At 39.3% G+C, this 19,698-nt stretch overlaps 2 protein-coding genes and 1 long non-coding RNA gene across 6 annotated transcripts in view; 2 read left to right on the top strand and 1 right to left on the bottom strand.

Moving 5' to 3' along the window:
• The first annotated feature begins 2,640 nt into the window (after window positions 1–2,640).
• Window positions 2,641–6,141, top strand: LOC101172985 (serine/threonine-protein kinase pim-2-like). Its single transcript, XM_020705615.2, has 8 exons — window positions 2,641–3,869; window positions 4,208–4,441; window positions 4,592–4,686; window positions 4,875–4,922; window positions 5,030–5,248; window positions 5,491–5,671; window positions 5,744–5,914; window positions 6,007–6,141. Exons 1-8 carry the CDS (start codon window positions 3,809–3,811, stop codon window positions 6,096–6,098), a joined length of 1,101 nt encoding a protein of 366 aa, XP_020561274.2. The 5' UTR covers window positions 2,641–3,808; the 3' UTR covers window positions 6,099–6,141.
• The window catches only part of golga7 (golgin A7), a 31,488-nt gene continuing 16,903 nt past the window's right edge, over window positions 5,114–19,698 (bottom strand). Inside the window, exon 6 of one of the 4 annotated variants that reach the window (XM_011479578.3) lies at window positions 5,114–5,206. The gene's annotated coding sequence lies outside the window, so the exon portion shown is untranslated. Of the gene's footprint in view, window positions 5,207–6,290; window positions 6,525–9,813; window positions 10,502–16,992; window positions 19,004–19,698 lie in introns of those variants that run through there. The other 3 variants (XM_011479577.3, XM_020706235.2, XM_004072779.4) reach the window with 3 other exon arrangements.
• On the top strand, window positions 6,287–9,152 carry LOC110015648. Its single transcript, XR_002290891.1, has 4 exons — window positions 6,287–6,401; window positions 6,502–6,637; window positions 7,540–8,183; window positions 8,259–9,152. It is a non-coding gene; the product is annotated as an uncharacterized LOC110015648 (long non-coding RNA).

Raw genomic sequence — 19,698 nt, 5'->3', positions numbered from 1 at the left:
TTCACTAGTATTACGTGTTTATTTTTGCTAATGTGAAAGCACAGGAAGAACATTTAGAAGAACTTCAGCTTTAAGCCAAAAAATGTAAATATAGACTTTCTACTTTACAAAGTCCATCACAGAAACCAGACAGAACTCTTGAGAACTGTCTGCCTCAGAAATCCTCAAATTTGCAGCTTTGATCAAATACATTTTGCTGCAGAACTGCTGACTTAGACCTGAGGCTCAAACTTGAATCACTCTTAAGTTTTACAGAGATTTGCAGAGATTCAAAGTTGACTTTAGACTCGACCTCCAGGATTTGAGACATGACTTAAGACTTGAGGTTTAGGATTTAAATAAAGTTGATTTGTTTATTTTATTTATTAGTTCCAAGAAGTCACTGTAAGATGTAAATATCCCTTGTGCTATCCTATGCACTTTATCATTGGGAGTTGGGTCATCTAGACCCCACTAGACAGTGCTCTGAACCTTTTTTCTTCAATGATTTGTGATCTTCACTGGTGTCCATGGATTACATGAAATCATTCCACCTTTATCCACCTTTGTCATGGTAGGGAGAACACGTCAAAGTAAGGGTGGGGTCGTCTAAGATAGCAGAAGGGTTTAAAAAGCTCTCTTCACTGCATTTGCACTGGGAATGCAGAAACACCAACTACCTGTTTTTGTTTCCCAACAAGTAGTTTCATAAAAAGTTTTGAAAATAAAATATTGTTACGTTAACTTTGAATTTCAAGGAGTGAGAGTTAATTTGAGTGCATCTTTGGTCTGTTGTAATAACCCTTATTCTATCCTAGGCACTTGAACATTGGGAGTTGGGTCATCTAGACCCACTAGACAGTGCTCTGAACCTTTTTTCTTCAATGATTTGTGATCTTCACTGGTGTCCATGAACATGAAAATGTACATGAAATCCTCTTCAGCTTTATCCACCTTTGTCATGGTAGGGAGAACACGTCAATGTAAGGGTGGGGTCATCTAAGATAGCACAAGGGATACACAAGTTAGCAAACATGTATTCAGCAAAATGATATGTCTTCAGAGTTTTTACAGCAAAAAAGTTACTGTAATAAATTACTTTTTTAAATGACTTATCCATAACAATGAATAAGTGATCTAAATGTAGAAACAACAGTTTCTATTGAAGTGGAACAAGCAAAGTACCCTGCATCATAGAGCTGTGTTGTAACCCTCTTCTGAGCCAGACAAACCTCAGCTACAAGACTTGTCTTCAGACTATGATGTTTTTTTCTAATCATTTCTGGGAAGCCCTGGTTAAACCTCAGCTGGGCCATTAAATTGGTTTGCTATTCTTGTCATTTTTTCCCTCAACTGTTTGTTCATAATTCTCTTATCGCTTGATCAAAAAACCTGTCCATAACAAACCACTTGCGGTCTATCAAGGCTTTCATCTCTCCCTCCACGTTCATATTCCTGTTGATGCAAAAGCACAGTGCAGTTTTCCTCCTCCCCACACATGGATCTTCAAGCTCCCAGTGTCCTCAGATGCTTCATCTGAACTCCTCATCCCCACTGATGTAGACCCCAGGGGGCTTTCATGCTGCAAGCATCCTCCAGGTTTTTTCTGTAAAAGTATCCAAGCCCCAAATGCTGCATGTGATAGCTGTTTGGGTGTACACAAATTTATTTGGATTCAAACAAACACATTTTAGACATCAATACATAATTGGCATCCTTTGTCACACAAACTTAATTCGGTCATTCTAGTGATGCTATACCTGTACAGTAGCGTTGCCAAGACAGTGAGGGTTAATACACATTCATCCTCATTAGCATACATGAGAATAATTGGTGGAAGGACTGAAAATATTTTTTTTACTGCTGAAACCTATTGTTTGCTTTTGAAAACAACTTTCTTTTAAAACTGGAGAAAAAGGTATTTTTCTTTAGAGGCATTTTACATTTCAATTGTTTATGTTCTTCTTCCACTTTCGGCTTCTCCCATCAGGGGTCGCCACAGCGAACAAGTCGCATGTTAAATTTGGCAATTTTTTACGCCGGATGCCCTTCCTGACGCAACCTTCTCAAACCGGGCTCGGAACCGGCACAGGGGTAGAGAAGGGAACAGGGAGCAGCCCGGAGTCGAACCCTGGTTTCACGGACGGAAGGTGCCGCAAACCAGCACGAGCTAAACCGGCTCCCTCAATTGTTTATGTTACATCCTAGAATAACAATCTTTGTGTAGAGGTTTAGTTGACTGATTATTGACTTAAAACGAAAAAAAAAAAAACACAAGGCCAGACAGAGAAATGTGTCTAAGCTGAGCTGTCAAATCTATCTACGGGTGTCGCAAACCAGACATTGGTAAATCTAAACAAGATTCTCATCCAGAAAAATCCCACAGAAAATTCTCAACCTAAACAAGAGCGTGGAAGTGCAGAAGTGAAGCAACTCTGACATCTTGTGGCCTCGACATTCTATTGTTCCTGTTTTTTATTCTCTTTCTGTTTAAAAGGTTTCCATCCTGCAGGAAAAAATAAAATAAAGGATCGTTCACTTCGTAAGAACAACAACATTGAACCAATGTGAAAAAAAGAAACAAAAAATTGTGTTAATGGCTGCAATGTGCCGGCTCTGTGCTACACATCTTTTCAAAACAAGGTTGCAGGTTTTGTTACTGCAACTCTCAAGTCGTGCTCAGTATTGGGCCTAGCTCTGTTCTATGTTTTCAAAGTGGCAACAGCAGAAAATCTCACAAAGATAGGACGGAGAATGGAAGCAGAATGCCCGCAGCCTTCTGCCATATGGGCGGATACTCCCTCTTCACACCCAGCCAAAATCAGGCAGCGTCTGTGCTGTAAACCTCATCCTCAGAGTGGAGCCTGACGGGATTTCAATAAACTGATCCTCCTGGGCAGAGCTCTAATCAGCAGGTGCTGCTGCGTTAAAGTCTGATATTTAACATGGTTGTCTGGGAAATATTTAAGAAAGAATCCTCGCAGGGAAGACGTGTACAAAGTGATTGATCCTTTATACAAAGTATAAATAAATAAAATAAAAGATCACTGACTTTGTATGTTCTCAAACTGTGGGGAATGACACCCTGGGGGGGAGGCATTTAATCCATTGTATGCATTTCGGGGTCACTGGGCTGTATGTGTAATTCACTACTGTTGGGCAAAGGCAGGGTACACCTGCAAAGGTCACCAGTCTGTCGCAAAGCCGATTGATAAATTAATGAATAGCATATCAACTTTTAATAATATAGATTTGAGCTAGCCTAATGAAGTGATAAATCCAAACTGTGGACAATTACCATAATGTTCATTATTATACCATAATACCACTTATTGCATTTATTCACATTTTCCAATCCTTTATCTCTGCTGTCATGAGGTCGATCAATAATTTTGTATATGAAAACAAATTGCAAACGCATCAGTTTGTTTATGCGCTTTTTCTGCTGCTGGTATGTCTGTGTTGTAAATCCACTCCCTAATATTCTTGGGATTTTTTTTAATTTGTTTTTTGTAATGTTTGCCTAAAAATGACACAAAGTTCAGAGAAAGTTCACTGAGCATCATTGTGAAGAATTAGACACATTTTGAAAACCAACAGTTTTTATCCTGAACATTCTAAAAGATGCGATGATTTGAATGTCAACACAGATAGGAGACATGCTAAAGCTGGTCAGTTAGTGATGTCACATTGGTTGCTTAGCAATGAAACCAAGGCATATAAAAAACTTCAGTTGGAGATTCAGAATCACTTGCAACTTTGTGCGATTGAGTCCAGTTGTACGATTTGAAAGTTGTAAAGAAAGGTTTTTATCATCGAACTACTGAAGATGATGGAGAAAGAAATGAATATGAAGCATGATCCTGAGGCGGATATGAAACATCATCCTGGTTAGCGAGTTTAGTAGAATGTTTTGCTGTAATCACTTTATGAACGGAATCATTTTATTATACCATTCAAAATATTCCTATATTTTATATTAAAAAAAATGTTAACTTCATTTTCTTTCTAAGATATTCCTTGAGAAAATGTGATTAAAAATCATTTGCAACTTTGTGTGATTGAGTCAAGTTATATTGGTTTAAAAGTTGTAAAGAAAGGTTTTTATCATCGAACTACTGAAGATGACGAAGATTCATGATCTAAAATGTTAGAAATATATTATGAATTTTAAATGATTTTTCCCTTTAACTGTGATTTTTGTTTGACTGGTTTTTGTTTCTTGAAGATGAGGAAAAAACAAGCAGCAGCCGGTCTAAAAGAGTCCCGGTGAAAAGAAAGGCCTGCTCTGATGATGACGGAGAAACAAAAAAGAGGAAAGTTGACCCATCTGAGCCTGCAGAGCCCATCAAGCCCACCGGAGTAAAGAATAAGAAAGAGTTTCTGGAGAAACTGAAGAAGATCGTGGAAAAGAGCACCTTTTTCAGTCGAACCAACACCTCCTCTGTCAATACCAGTGAAGGTAGATTCTTTAAAGAAACATCAGCTACTTCCAGTCTGATACAGTTTTTTTTTTTTTTTTTATCAAATAGCAGTTTATTTGTAAAATCTGATTTTAGTTTTTAGGGAAAAGTTCCTTCGATCACAGCTGAACTTCTCTTTTTGTTTTCAGATGACTTTGAAGCTAAATACGAGCAGATGGAGCAGTTGGGTGAAGGAGGCTTTGGATGTGTTTTTGGCGGCTTCCGCAGATCAGACAACCTGCAGGTCAGTGGTTGTCATGCAGCTGCAGTGAACGAGCTTCAGGCTTTCATTGGAAAACACATTGAAAACATAGATGGTTTTGCTTCATCTGGTCCATGTTAGTTGAAGGTTTAATCTGAAATGTCTGAGTTTGTCGTCTGTCGGATTTTTCACCTTCAGATTTTCTGACCACATGTGTTTGTGTCTTGCAGGTGGCCATCAAACGCATTGAAAAAGGCTTCGATCTAAATACAGAGGTGGTGAGTGGGAGTCATGCAGCGCTGCAGAAGTCATGATGAAGATCTCTGCTCTGAATGTGTTCCTTTGCAGTTCTCCTCTTCATCCTCTCTTTGTGGTGCTTCCTCAGGATGAACACGGACAGTTCATTTGCGCGGAGGTGGCCGTCATGCAGAAGCTCAAAGACCCACAACTACAGTCTGCAGATAAAGCCTCCCCCGTGGTTCTGCTGGACTGGTACGATCTGAAGGAGGAGATCATCCTTGTAATGGAGAGACCGATCCCAGCCACAGACATGGAGGATTACCTGAAGAGCAGAGGAGGCAAAATAGAGGAAGATGAAGTTAAGGTAGGCTTGTGTTTACATTCTCTATTTGTTCCAGATGTTCTCCTTCTACTCCTGAAGAAACTTCCTGAAGTTCTGATCTTTGACTGAAATCTGGTTGAACATGTTAGTTCAGTGTTTGATGCAAGCAGACAGAGAAGTTTGCAAAGATTAGAACTAAGAGAAAAACAGACCCTGTCCTCCTGAGAAGCAGCACTAGAAGTTGTCCCTCCTTTTCCTCATTGGGTTTTTGTGATGTCTTCCAGATCATCATGAAACAGCTGATCCGGACAGCTGTGGATCTTGAGGAGAGGCACATCTTCCATCGGGACATCAAAATTCAAAATGTCCTGATTGAGACGAGCTCCAGTGTCCCGCGTGCTCGCCTCATCGACTTTGGACTGAGCTGTTTCACCAAGGAGACCTCCGTGTTCACAGACTTTGCAGGTAACAGATCAGCATCTGGCATAAAGGAAACCACTGAGGAGCATCACCTGACCTGAAGCTGCTGTTTTTCAGGCACATTGAGTATTGCTGCCCCAGAGTCTATGTTTGGCTCCGGCTACAGAGCAGAACCAACCACAGTGTGGCAGCTTGGAGTGGTTGGGTACGAGGCTTTACATGGAGTGGGCTTCAACACCAGAAAGTTTGCAATGAATAAGCTGAAGATAAGGGAAGACCTGTCCCCGGGTAAGAAAACTCTGTCCAGAAGTTCTTTCAACACTTGGATTACCGTAGCTCTCACCTTCACCATTATTATTATTCATCCTTCTTTTTTTCAGACTGCAAAAGTTTTTTGAAGAAGTGTCTGAGGTTTTCCCCTGCATTCCGGCCCAAGCTGAAGGAGCTGCTGCAGCATCCATGGCTGATATAATCTGACACACACACACACACACACACACACACACACACGCACACACACACACACACGCTAGCACACACACACGCACGCACACACGCAGCCACGCAACCACGCACGCACACGCACACACACACACACATGCATCCACAACATTACAGTAACATCTTAACAGAGCTGGACGATGTGAACAAAATATCAACTCTGGGTGTTTTTGTCATTTATTACAGCAGCTCTGCCAGCAAACCTAGAGAAGCATCTTCATCAGGAAAACAGACAAGAGAACTTCAAAAGAAGGCGGGGTCACATTTAGATGAGGTAAGGAATCCTCAACACTACAAACCATCACTTCCTTAACTCTCTGCTGTCTTTGATAATAATATTCTGGATCAATGAACTGTGTTGTTGTCATCTGTAGATTCCACTAGTGCTGCCACAAAACTACAAGAAAAAGAAAAAACTAAATTAAAAACAGAAGCAATCCACAAGACACATCTTCAGCAGGGGACCAAACCAAAGAGCATCATAAGAGGGCGGGGTTACATTTGGATGAGGTAAGAAATCTACGACACAACAAAACACAAAATGGTCCAAAGACCTAAACGGTTGGAGCATTTGGACAAGATTCCCTCTTTGTTTATTAGTAAAATCTGAGTTTATTTTTTAGATAAAAAGTTCCTTCCGTAAACCTGAACTAACAGAATATTTCTGTGTTTCTATGTCCAGATGAGTTTAAGTTACTTAATTAAGTTACTTAAATTACTTCTTTTCTTTAGGTTTTTATAATCATTTCTCTTTTATTTTTGTGTGTTTTTGTTTATTTAATTATGAGGGGCTTAATTTATTATTTTACTACATGTGTGGGGATTGGTGTTTTTGTGTTCATGTTTGTGTTAATGTTCAGCACCTTGAGCTGTTCTTTTTACATGGGAGGTGCTATAGAAATGAAATTAATAGGATGCAATGTTTAAAAGGGAGCAGACAATTATGTTCGATATGTAAGACAAACATGTAAACATGTAAACTTATTCGACATCAATAATTTTCATGAAAGGAACAAATAAATAAATGAATGAATGAATTTGAATTTATGCAAAGACACAGAGATAAATCACTCCTTCTTAGATTTTACTCCAAAAAACTTGATCCTGTAGCCTGATCTCTATTAGCATCCAATACAGGCAGTTTGTGCTGCATCGATGGCCTCCTCAGTGGATGTAGATTTATTTAATCCATTACATCTTTCAGTCCATCATGCAGATGTCTTACTCCAACAAAGCAAAATGAATGCACAACTCATGGATGTCAGCATCTTGTGTGACATCCAAAGCCTAAAGTAGCCACTAATTTACAAAAACCTGATGAAGGAAAAACATTAGCAGACTTTATTATAGGAAAAATAAACCAGAAGGTGTCCAGGGCAAATTGATTGCAATCTGACTCTTTATCTCCACAGGAAAGCACATCATTGCGACTGGGTGTTCATCAAGGTCCTGAAGAGGAAGAACTGGGCCAGCCCATGGTGGGAAGGACCATACCGAGTGCTTCTAACCACACCCACAGCTATCTGAACCCCCCAGCTGGATACATCTCAGTCACTGGACGTTGCAGTGTGCACCAGAGGCCTAAAGGAGGTTGTTGTGGTGAAGTCTGACTGCAGAGGGGTTCCGCCTTTTAGTGGCGGTTCGTCTCAAAAGTCAGTGAAGAAACCAACAAAACCCAGCATCCATTAGAACTTGGGTCCTCGAAGTGATTCTGCAACCTAGCAGCATGGAAGGCCCACTGCTGGGAGACTGCAGCAGGTGGGTGCGGAGCTGCGCTGTGACTGTTGCATGTCTCCACGTCCCCCTAACTGTCCCAGCGATGGAAAAACCAGGAGAAGGCGGTACCAACCTAGCTGCCAGTCATTGGACCTTCATCAGACAAAGTCACCTCAAGGATACCACCCAAGATCACTCCAACAGTACTAACCTCTGGTGGCAACAGAAATGCACAAAAGGTGTTGGTTCAAGCAAGGAGGATGCAGACGGACATGTTGCCATGGTGACCCCTAAAGGAATCAGCCTCAAGACAAAGAAGAGTTTATGTCATCAACAGAGGGTAAGCAAAAGAAGCCCCTTCCCAGATTTTAAGAACTTCTTGCAGTTGTTGAACAACATGTTTTCTGTCTTCAAGGACCCCAGAGGCTGGAGGGATTCCTTCTGCAGCTCTTTCAACCCCTCAGCCATCGGTGGAAGGGCCATCTCTCGTTGAATTGCCTTTCCCGAGGGTTCTCCCTAAATTGGCCTCACAGGGAGTTTTACCTCGTCTTCATTGAGAGCTTGGGTTGGGGGGCGGAGCGTGCACAACCACACTGGGGTTCTAATTACAATTGGGCAGCAGAAGTAAAGAGTACCCATCACATGTATTAATAGATCACTCCTTAAATTTGAAAATGAACTTTTTATATATTTTACAAAATTAACATTATAAAACAGTGGCTAATTCTAGTATTCTAATGCTAATTTCTGCACATATTGCTAATTTGTGGGAGAAATTGCTCATTTGTAATCACAAAATTCCAATTGGTGCACAAAAAATGCTAATTAACAGGCACAAAATCCTACCTTTGAGCAGAAAATACTAATTTGTGTACACAAAATTTTAATTTGTCCGAAAAAAATATTAAATTGTGTTTACAAATGCTCATTTATGGGGAGAAAATCTAATTTAAGATCAGAAAATACTAATTTGGGTGCACAAAATCTTATTTATATGCAAACCAAATACTAATTTGTGTACACAGAATTCTAATTTGTCCAAACAAAATACTAAATTGTGTTTACAAAATGCTCATTTATGGTGACAAAATATAATTTATGAGCATGAAATACTAATTTATGTTATTAAAAACACTAACTTGATGCCACAAACTTTTAATTTAAGGAAACCTAAAGTGTCTCTGATTAAAACTAAATGATGAGAACCAAACCAAATTGCTGTAAAATTGTACATCTTTGCTTCTGTTTTTTAACTGTAAAATCATCAGGAATTTCTGTAGTAAATAAAAATGGGACTTTTTACTTCTTACATGTGAGTCTGTGTCTTTTTGTCAGATGTAATGTTGTCATCTTGATTGATAGAACATTTCTGCTCAGTAACAAATGATGGAACTGGCTGTGTATCTGTGATAGAAAAACATGAGTTTCAGCATTTTGAAAAAATGTTAAAGGTTTTGGTTCCATCAGCACAGATGGTTGGATTTTAGCTTTTATAGCTCCAAGAAGCTGCATTTGTTACATTTAAAGCTAAATTTAGATAGAAAGACAGATATTGTTGTTGTTTTTATTTGTTAATAAATGGACAAATCCATTCTAGATTCAGAGGGAGCTGGTTTAAAATATGATCAATGTGTCCTAGATCAACTGAAAAAAAGGAGAGAACAAAAAGACCTCTTGCAAAGAAAAGTGGAACCCTAACTCCTAAAAGTTGTCTACCTATTCTTCTACTAATCTGAGGCGTGGAACCAGCAGTCTAAGTGGACTATCGAATCAAAGAAATGTTAAATATAAATTAGACATGATATATCCAAAATGTAATATTATTATATAAAAAAATACATAATCAAATAAATATCTTTGTCAAAAAAAGCTAAAAGAAAGAGAGAATTCAATGGATAGTTAAAAAATAATAATAACAACAGTTGCTCCTATAATGAAGAAAAAAGTAACATTTACAGGCAAAAAAATCAGAAAAAGAAAATAGTTCACTCTAAAATGAAGTAAGAAATCTACAGACTGAAAAATAACAAAAAAAGAGGAAAGGAAACCCTGTCAGGTCCTCAGCTCACTGTAGCACAGACTTGAGAGCTAATGGCGCCCAATAAAACTCCAGCAGGATGGAACAGAGATGGACTGCAGGCTGTCAGGTGTCGAGGCCGTCCCCGCACACCTGCCGCTGGTTCCCGCACCTGTTCTACATCTGATTAGTCTGCCTTTATAAGTCCTTCTCTTCCTCCGGCCATTGTCGGTTCGTCTGTTCTCCTCAATGGAAAAGGACCACTGATCCCCGCTGGTTAAAGCAAAAGCAAAGCCAAGCCAAGCCAAGCCGAGCAGCTCAAGACTAAGCCAATCCAAGCAGCTCAAGACCAAACCAAGCTGAGCCAAGCAGCTCCGAACCAAGCAAGGTCTAGCCAAGCTAAGCTGCACCACACCAAGCCAAGCCAAGCCGAACCAAACCAAGCAGCTCAAACCCAAGCCAAGCCTATCACTTCCAGCCTCGCCTTCTGGATCTTCTGCCAGTTTCCTCTCTTAAAGACTCAATCCTCTTCTCAATAAATCTGTTTCCAGTCTGCATTTGGGTCCAGTTTATTCAAAACCTGACAGCAGGCAGTGGTGAGGACTCCAACATCAGCTGATCCAGAGAGCAGCAGCTGGAACCTGCAGAGGAACAACCGTCAAAGAGCCATGAGGGCATTCATCGAGTCACAAAACATCAATAAAACAAAGTGTGAATGCGTATTTAGGCTTGTTCATTAAGCTAAAACAGGATAGATTGCAAGGTGACAACAGCTGAATAAAAATATTTTTATTTTAAAAATATTAATAACGTTGTTCCTTCAAATTAATAATTTGCAGCCACAAAATAGTATTTGGGCACACCAATCATCATTTCAGGCAACAATTTTGGATTATTTGCACAAAAATTTGTATTTAAGCATTGTCAATTCCTACCAATTTGTAGCCACAAAATACTAAATTGTGTGCACAAAACGCTAATTTCTGCACATATATTGGTCATTTGTGGGCAGAAATTGCTCATTTGTACACACAAAATTCCGATTTGTACACACAAAATGCTAATTAATAGGCCCAAAATCCTACCTTTGTGCAGAAAATACTAATTTGTGTACACAGAATTCCAAATTGTCTGAACAAAATACTAAATTGTCTTTACAAAATGCTTATGTATGGGGAAAAAAATCTAATTTATGAGGATACAATACTACTTTGTGTGCACAAAATCCTTATTTATAGACACCAAATACTGATTCGTACATACATTGCTAATCTGTGCACACATAAAACAAATTTGTATGCACAAACTGGAAAATTGTATAAACAAATTTCCAAAATGTCTATGCAAAATGCTAATTTACGTGCAGCCAAGGTGCAGTTTGCAGGTTTTCCGCATGGTTTTTATGTTCCTCCAAGGCTAAATGTTGTTAGCACGTGTTAGCCTTCTCCTAACCCTTCTTCCGGCTCAAAAATGCTGACCACACGGATTAAAAATAAAATGATGAGCGAACAGGTGCTCCATGATAACCATAACAACAATAAAAGCATATTTAGTACATCATCTCGCATATTACTGAAGCAGTTTACAGTGGAACTCATTTCCTCTTTCGGTATTTTAGAAAATACTGTGAAAGTGTGGCGCATGTAAATGTTTGTTAGATTTGGAAAAAGTTTTTCTGGGCCCATGCACACGGTTGAATTCTAATCCGATCTTTGATCCGATCAAGTTTTTTTTTGAACATGTAACTGCGGCTAATGTGACTTGATGTGTGAGACTTCCATTCAATTCCCATTTGTAACACAAAGATGCCACTGTTTTTGAGTCTTCAGCAGCCTTATAAAATACAGCCTCCGCTGGGCTTTCTTCACCGTGGCAACAGCATTTCTTTTCCTGTCTGTGATCTACAGACCAAGGAACCAGTGACAGTTGGTCCGCTCTACCACAGTCCCGTTGATTGTGAGCGGCTGATATTGCAGGACTTTCCTTCTGTAATCCCTGATTGTTTCTTTTGTTTTTTTCTACGTTGAGAACAAGGTCATTGTCCTCACCACTGAGGGATCAGAGGCTTTTTATGCGTTTTTGTCAGTGCTGTGACAGAGATTTTAAAATAAATGAATAAAAGGCTTGGCTTGTTCTTGATGGCATTCTGAATCTTATTTTTTCCTTGTGCTATCCTATGGGGTCCACATGACCCGATCCTTACATTGACATGTTACCCCTAGCATGACAGATGGATAAAGGTGGAGAGATTTCACGTAGTCCATGGACACCAGTGAAGATCACAAATCACTGAAGAAGTCTTGTGGGGTTTAGATGACCCAACTCCCAACGTTAAAGTGCCTAAGATAGCACAAGGGTTTTTGTGAACAGTACAAAATAGGGCTGTAACCATTTATTCGAACAACAGTTCGATTCACATCATCATTTGTGGTTGTTGATACGATTCAGTCAAAATTGGTTCATTTTGAACAATCCGATTCACTGACCTAAAATCAATCCGGAACATCTTTAGCCAAACTTCAACCGGTGTGACTCAGAGATGAATACCTGGTACTGAACAGTGCAGGTGAAGTTTTGCAGATTTCTTGTATTTCTTGCAAGATTATCGAGTTTAAATCAAATATGTCTACAAACAAGAAAACAAGAATTAATGGCAAATCCATTCAAATTTTAGTTTTATTAAATTCGGTCCATCGTTGTTTTTTTACTAAAAATAATAGAAAGAAAACATTAATAAGAACATTCTACCACACTGTATAGTCACATGTTTTCAAAGTGTTTCCACACATTGGGCTGGAATGATGGACTGATCATTTTTTGTTGTCATCACGTGTTTTGCTGTCATGCACTTTTTAGGTTAGAGTAAAGTCTCTCAATCCCAATTCGACTTTCCAATATCAATTATCAATTTATCTCACTTTGAAATAATCCTTTAATTGTACAGGTCGATATGCTTCGATTCCATTGCCCACTGTTTTACTTAATTTAGATTCATATAATTTGTAAAGTTTTTATAAATACAATTGAGTACAGCTTTAGAAAACTTGGAACTGCAAGCTGCAATTCCACTTTCCAACAGTATGGGGATTCTTTTTATGTTCCAAAACTGCTTGAAATAAACCCCAGAAAATGCACGTTTTTACATTCAGTGACAGTTTGGACTTTATATTCCTAACAATCTGTTTGTATTTCTGACATTCTGTCAACCTCCTTTTGCAAACCTGTCAGTGTTGAGTCTAAATCTGACCTAATCTAACCAAACATACAGTACAGACCAAAAGTTTGGACACACCTTCTCATTCAAATGAATGGGAAGGTGTGCCAAACTTTTGGACTGTACTGTATATAAACATCTAAGCCTGTAATTTAGCCACAAGGATCACAGTTCTTTTCTGCTTCATTGAGACTGATTGCAAGTTCTACGAAGGTCTAGATAGATAAAAACTCTAAGGCTACACATCCACACACAGGTTCTTGTTTTTCCGTTTTCCATACTGCCCCCTGGCAACTTTTTAAAATTCAGTTTTCAGAAAAACATTCGCCTCTTTGTGCGTCTTTGCTGTGGGAAGAAAAAGCAGCACAAACAGCCAGGGCCAAGGCTGCTTGTGTGAAACAATAGGATGGTCCATCTGCACACCAAACAATCCCATTTTTCCATCTGTTACCCACATATCTCATTTCAAAGCCCACTGGCAAATGAGAGGAATATTTACTTTAGGCTCCAAATGTGCTTTCACTGCCAAAGTTTGTGCAATCAATCATAAACCCCATGAATCAGACCTGTCATACAGTCATTTGGACTCAAGGGGGTTAAGTTCTGTAAACTAGAGCTGCTTTTGCAGATGAAGACGAAACCCGACATATTTTTCTGTTTGGGATTTGTGAGCTGCTGGTCAAATATAGAAGACAAGAAAAAGAAAAGGTAACTCTTAAATTCAGCAAAACGCAGGATAAAATGTGAGCCTCCAATGTCTATTATTTCACTCATGTGTAACTTGTTGATGTGTCAATAGAAGTCATCTGAAAAGCCTTTTACAAGGACAAACACAGTGGTCATGTGCTCTACAGAGCAAACAGAGATTATCTATTAAGAGGGTTTTAAATGGCGCGAACAAAATAACTGCTTATAAGACATGGACCAAGTGGGTGGAGAGGGACCTGGGGCCTCATTTATAAAACTTTGCGTAGGATTTGCGTCAGAAGTGGCGTACAGATGAAACATAGGACGTGCGAACGCACAGAAATATTCAGATTTATAAAACCGTTCGCATGCACATCCTACGCATCTTTCCCTTAATAAATCACAACCAATTCTAAATGCAGCGCAGCTTTTGCGGCTTCATGACACGCCCATAGTTGCCCATAAATAGTCCGTGAAACGCCCACAAATGAATATTCATTGATTGCGAAACCATGGCAAACACCGAGAGGAAATGAAAAAAAAAAACGTAACTTCACTCAATGTGAAGTAGAAGTTATCATTGGCGAGGTGGAAAAGAGGAGAAAAGTGTTGTTTGGAGGGCACAGTGTGGGCATTACTAATGCCAAAAAGGCACTTGAGTGGCAAACGTTTTCAGACGCCTTATATGCTGTAGCCTCACAACCTCGGACCGTGGCCGAAATGAAAAAGAAATGGTCGGACATCAAAGTCGAGGTAAAAAAACATCTAGCGCTCCATCGCCAGTGTGTGTCTGCCACGGGGAGGGGGACACCGGAGCTGACCCCTCTTGATGAGAGACTGGCGGCAATAATTGGGGAATCCCTTAAGTGGAGTGGTGACTGACGCGCAGGGGGACACGACGCGCCAGATGCACCGGGTGACACCCCCCCAAAAGCCCGCAGAGGTCCAACAGGACGGCTGGAGGAAGTCGGAACCGGCTCATAAGCCACTCGTCCTCGTTTGCCAGCAAGTCTTCTTGCTGTCTAAAGATGCGTTCACTTCGAATTCTTCCATTTGCCACATCTTCTAAGAGCGCAAGATCAGCCATTGTGCGTCATTACGCATTGTGATGGAGCATTTTATTTCCCTCCATTTAGTTACATCTGACAAGCTACAGATGTTGGTAATAATCGACGTGGAAATGGGAAATTGATCAGCGCAAATGTAATTTCTTGTTGCTTTCTGAATGGTTGAGACATACTCCATACATTGTTTTATCAAGAATAAAACAAACTAAAGGCATATGCATGAGTACCATAGTTCTGTAGCTTATGAAGAAATGTTTTACTATGAAAACAACTTTCCCCAGTGGACAATTAATGCATCTCTCTCTATCTATCCATCTGTCTGTCTAATTGCACCTATATCTGCTCCGCCAGACGGACACATTATTAACGCGGCTAATCAGTTTTGTAAATTATTTCGTTCTGTTAAATATATTATTTATGAGGATGAATTGCACAACATGCCAATATTGCAGAACATATTTCACTTTTATTTTTGCAAATAAGTGTTCATTTGAATTTCTGTTGTAATTTTCGTTAGATTTTTTTTGTTTGTTTCACTGCTGATCGATCAAACGGGTGTTCGTGTAGGCTGTTAATTGTAAGACTTGCTTTGTGAAGTCGTCATGTTATTTCTGAGAGGCAGTATTGTCATTTTCACTTTCACGTGTTTCTTCCATCTGCCGACGGCGTCGCCGTTTCTCATTTCACCTGTTTTTGTGCGTACGCCTGGGTCAGAGCTTGCGTGAAGGACCGCACATTTTCCCGACAAGTTTGCTTTTTATAAATCTCAACTATTGCGTAGAGAGTGGCGTACGCCTTCTTTTGTGCGTACGCAACGTTTATAAATGAGGCCCCTGGCTGCAGACAAGATGGTGCCTGATATCACTGGCCATAAGCGGAAACTATACCATCTACCCTAACCCTGGACTAAAGGTGAGCCCTGGATTACACTTCTAAGCATAGCTGGGGAGGGATGACCCTTACCTTAACAAACCACTCCCCAAAATAAATCTGACGCCAAATTGAAGCCTTTCCTCAAAAGAGACCAACTCTAACCCACCCCCTACAAATACATTTGCCTATGGAATATTACCCCCGGCTCCAATCCTAGCCCCTAAACTGTTGCCCCTGGATTACAACCCTAACCCTAAACTGGGAGGGACCCTAAACTGGACCAGTCCTTCCCCCTATAAATTAATTTTACTGTATTGAAGCCTTAGCTCCCCAAAAAGACCCCAATCTTAACCACTTCTTTACTGGGAGATACACACTAGGTGTGTGGAGGCCTGGGGTCTGGACGAGAGTGCCCCGGGACCCTGCTTCTGGGAGTGCTGTATGGAGTGTGCACTTAATCTGGATGATGGGGTCCAACCTTACTTCTTTACTAAACCAAGTGTTCAGAATTGTAAAAAAAGAAAAAAACTTTTATCAATGCTTAAAACGAGAAAAACTGAAACTCTTAGGATTTCCAGTTAAAATAATGTTTTTTTCTAGGGATTAGGGGGGACTTTTGCATTGAGGACTTCCAGTTCTGGTCGTTGATGTCAGCCAGGCCCTCTCGAGCGAGTGTGACATCACCCATAAAAAATGGCTTACGTTCGGTTGCCTTTCTTTTTCACGATACGTAGACCGCCATGCTAGAATCAGGTATCGTCAGTAAGCAACAATTAGTCCAAGTCAGTCTGAGTGAGCCTTATCTATGGCAACCACTCCAGCCAATTAGGAGTGATCTATTTGGAGTCCACACCCCTTTCACTGAAATGGGCTTTTTGAACGTTTGACATGAGACCACATAATTTTACTGAGGCATTTGATTGATCAGCTTATAACTTGAAAAATTTGCAAAAGAATTTCATGAAAAAAACTAGGATGATCAAGAACATGTCAAAAAAATGTATCAGAGCACGAATGGTTATCCTGACTAATAGAATGACTGCTTATTTTAATAGAAGTCTATGGGATTTTGGCTTTTTGCAACCAATGGGCACTTCCTGTTTGGAACACCAGGGGGGAGGAGTTAGTCAGTCCAGTCCTCATGCACATGCAGTCAATGGGTGAACATGAGCTGTTTAAATTTCTACAGAAATCAGACGAGTTGCAGCTTAGTATCTTAAACATGTGGAGAGAACATAAATAACACTCATAAACAGCATCTATGGGAAATAATGATTCATCTGCTCCATTCTTTTCAATCAATGTTGCAGTTTAGTCCAAATTTATTTCAAACATTTACAGATTCTGACTTAAGTACTTTTTAAAATAAACACAAGACAAGACACAACGGAATAAAACAAAGTAGGTCAATAAAATACAAATGTAAGATGTTAGTTAAAGGAGCAGCTTGGTCAGAGCGCAGGATGCAGTACAGAAGAGTGTGCTGTTAAAATCCCTGTAATAGATGCTGAATCTCTACCATTTAGGGTTTAAAAGAATGATTTAACTAAATAAATGTAATGGTGAATTTATTTGATATAGGCTTAAAGATAGCTGACTGAATTGTGTTTAATATCCTTGAATTGGATTTGGATCTCACTTGGTAGAAGCAGCGAGGAGTCATTGGCAGCGTTTTGAACGAGCTGCATACAGGAGACAGATTTGATGGATGCCAAACTACACTGAAATGGAGCAAGACAAGAGAGTATGTCATTATGAAAAAAAGCAGAGTATTTGTTCCAATTTTAGCTGATGAAAACACCTCCCATCATACCAGGGAGTGGGTAAACAAGTGGGAATATTTTTTTCAATAAAGACACATTTAAACACAATTTAGAAACAGGTTGCGTTCTCTATGACAACTCGTGTTACAGGACTATAACTTTAAGCTTATTTGTGCTTTATGTGACAATCTGTGTCCTGAAGGGTTTTTTCACTGAGTTTTTCTGAAAAACTGCACTTTATTTCAGCAGAAACAGTGTAGTATTTGTCAAACTACCAAATATCATGATAATTGATCAACATTCTGTTAAAAATGCAAACCCAACCTCGACAAGAATACTCCCTTGGAGGAAAGGGTATGAAAATGTGCTTGTCTGCATCACATCCACACCGTTTTGGGATTTGTGACCTGTCCCAAAAGAAAAGTAGACTTTTTGCATTATTATTTTTTAGCTTTTCATATAAAAGACAAAAAAACGTAAACTGAATTCTGAATTGGGCTCCATGGCAAAGTGGCCTTAAAACACAGTCCATGAAAGTAGACGTTTCTACAAAAGAGGAAAGCAGGTTCTCTACTCAGGAAGGAAAACAGAGTTAGAACTCTGGGTTCCATGAAACTCAAACATTATGAAGTTATTTTACCTCTCACCCTTTGCAGATCTTTCCAACATCAATAAAGCCAATTGGGGACATTATAAATCAACAAATGAATAGATTCTTTGCAGTTTAAATGAACTGTGGATTCAAAGATATGTGTAGTGTGAACAGGCCTTCAAACTAAAAGAGGGACATTCTAGGCACCGTCAGCTAGCAAGAGCACTTTAAATACGTCAGGCAAAGGCAATAACAACTCCAGAGACTACAAGAATATCATTGGATATGAATAAATTATCAATACATCACAAAATGTACAACATTATTAAATGCAAATTACTTTGAATCTTAGATTAATACGTGCACTTTAACAATATGACATTCAAGAACAATATTTAATCACTGAGGGAATGGAAGTAAAGCTCTGCATTTATGCTAAAATGTGTAACTAGTATATTTCAAGAGTTAAAGTTTTTTTTTAAAGCATCAACTTAGCAAATAGAAAATAATTTAAAAGACAGTTGACAGCACACAGTGAGTTTGAATAATCTACTTAATTACTGCGAAGAGTCTGGAGGAGCTAAACTAAACGTTAAAAAAAAATATTAATAACAGAAATAATCTAATTTTGCAACAGACAAAAAGATGGGGGAATCCCCCCAAAAATTTAAATGAGGTAGATTTACCCTTTATGTCAATTTCTTTTGGATAAATAAACAATTTGAAACTATGACAACAATAAAAGGGAGGAGAAAAAAAATGCTTTCGTGTGCTAAAAAACTAAAACCCCTTTTGGTCACCATGAAGGATAAGACATGCACATTATGAGTGGTGATAAGGGCAGATTGTAGAGACACTGTATTAAGGACGCAGGCCCTGGAGTTCCTCAAGGCTTTGCTGCTGAGCCCCTGCATATCCGGAGGCTCTGCTCAGCCAAACAGCTGCAGCTGGAACAAGAACACAAGTTGGCCATCATTAAGATCTTATTATTGCTAGAAAATAAAAAATATAAAAACAACAACAATAGAGCGGAAACATAAAAAGCTGCAGTGGCTCAGGAGTGAAACTGATCACTATTAAAAACACCACAATACAAATTTTAAGAATTTAAATAAATGTATCCAAGTATGGGGAACATATGTTTGAATATATGTGTCAAGTTTTTGAATCATCAGTTGACACATTTATTTTTATCCAGACATAACAAAAAAAAAAAGGAGAATTTGTGGCAAAGCTAATTTAAAAACCTCATGTACACAGCACTTTCAAGAAGAAAAGGTTTTATTAAAAAGTAAACCTATGTTGTTCAGGTTCAGGTTGACCAGAAAGGGGTGCTTTCCCCTCTGGGTAGGTGCAGAGCCTCAAATGGAGGATTTTATGCCTTAGTCACACGCACCCATACCAGTGCTATGGGTTTTTGGGTTGTAGGGAGGTGCAGCTGCATCTTAAGGGGAGCACAGGTGTGTCTTCCAGTTCCCTTTAGGCTTGAACGGCTACTTAAAGGAACGTTATGAAAGTGAAACATACGTTGCCATGCGTGTGGTAAGTGTATTGTGAAGTTTTTGTAAGAAAAAAAGTATGTTACATTTACATTTACATTTACACTTCTGACGTACAAGTGACGCCGTTGTACGGTGGCCTT

This window comes from Oryzias latipes, chromosome 9 (genome assembly GCF_002234675.1).
Source record: "Oryzias latipes chromosome 9, ASM223467v1".
Lineage (NCBI taxonomy): Eukaryota > Metazoa > Chordata > Actinopteri > Beloniformes > Adrianichthyidae > Oryzias > Oryzias latipes.
This window is presented reverse-complemented; position numbering and strand designations above follow the sequence as displayed.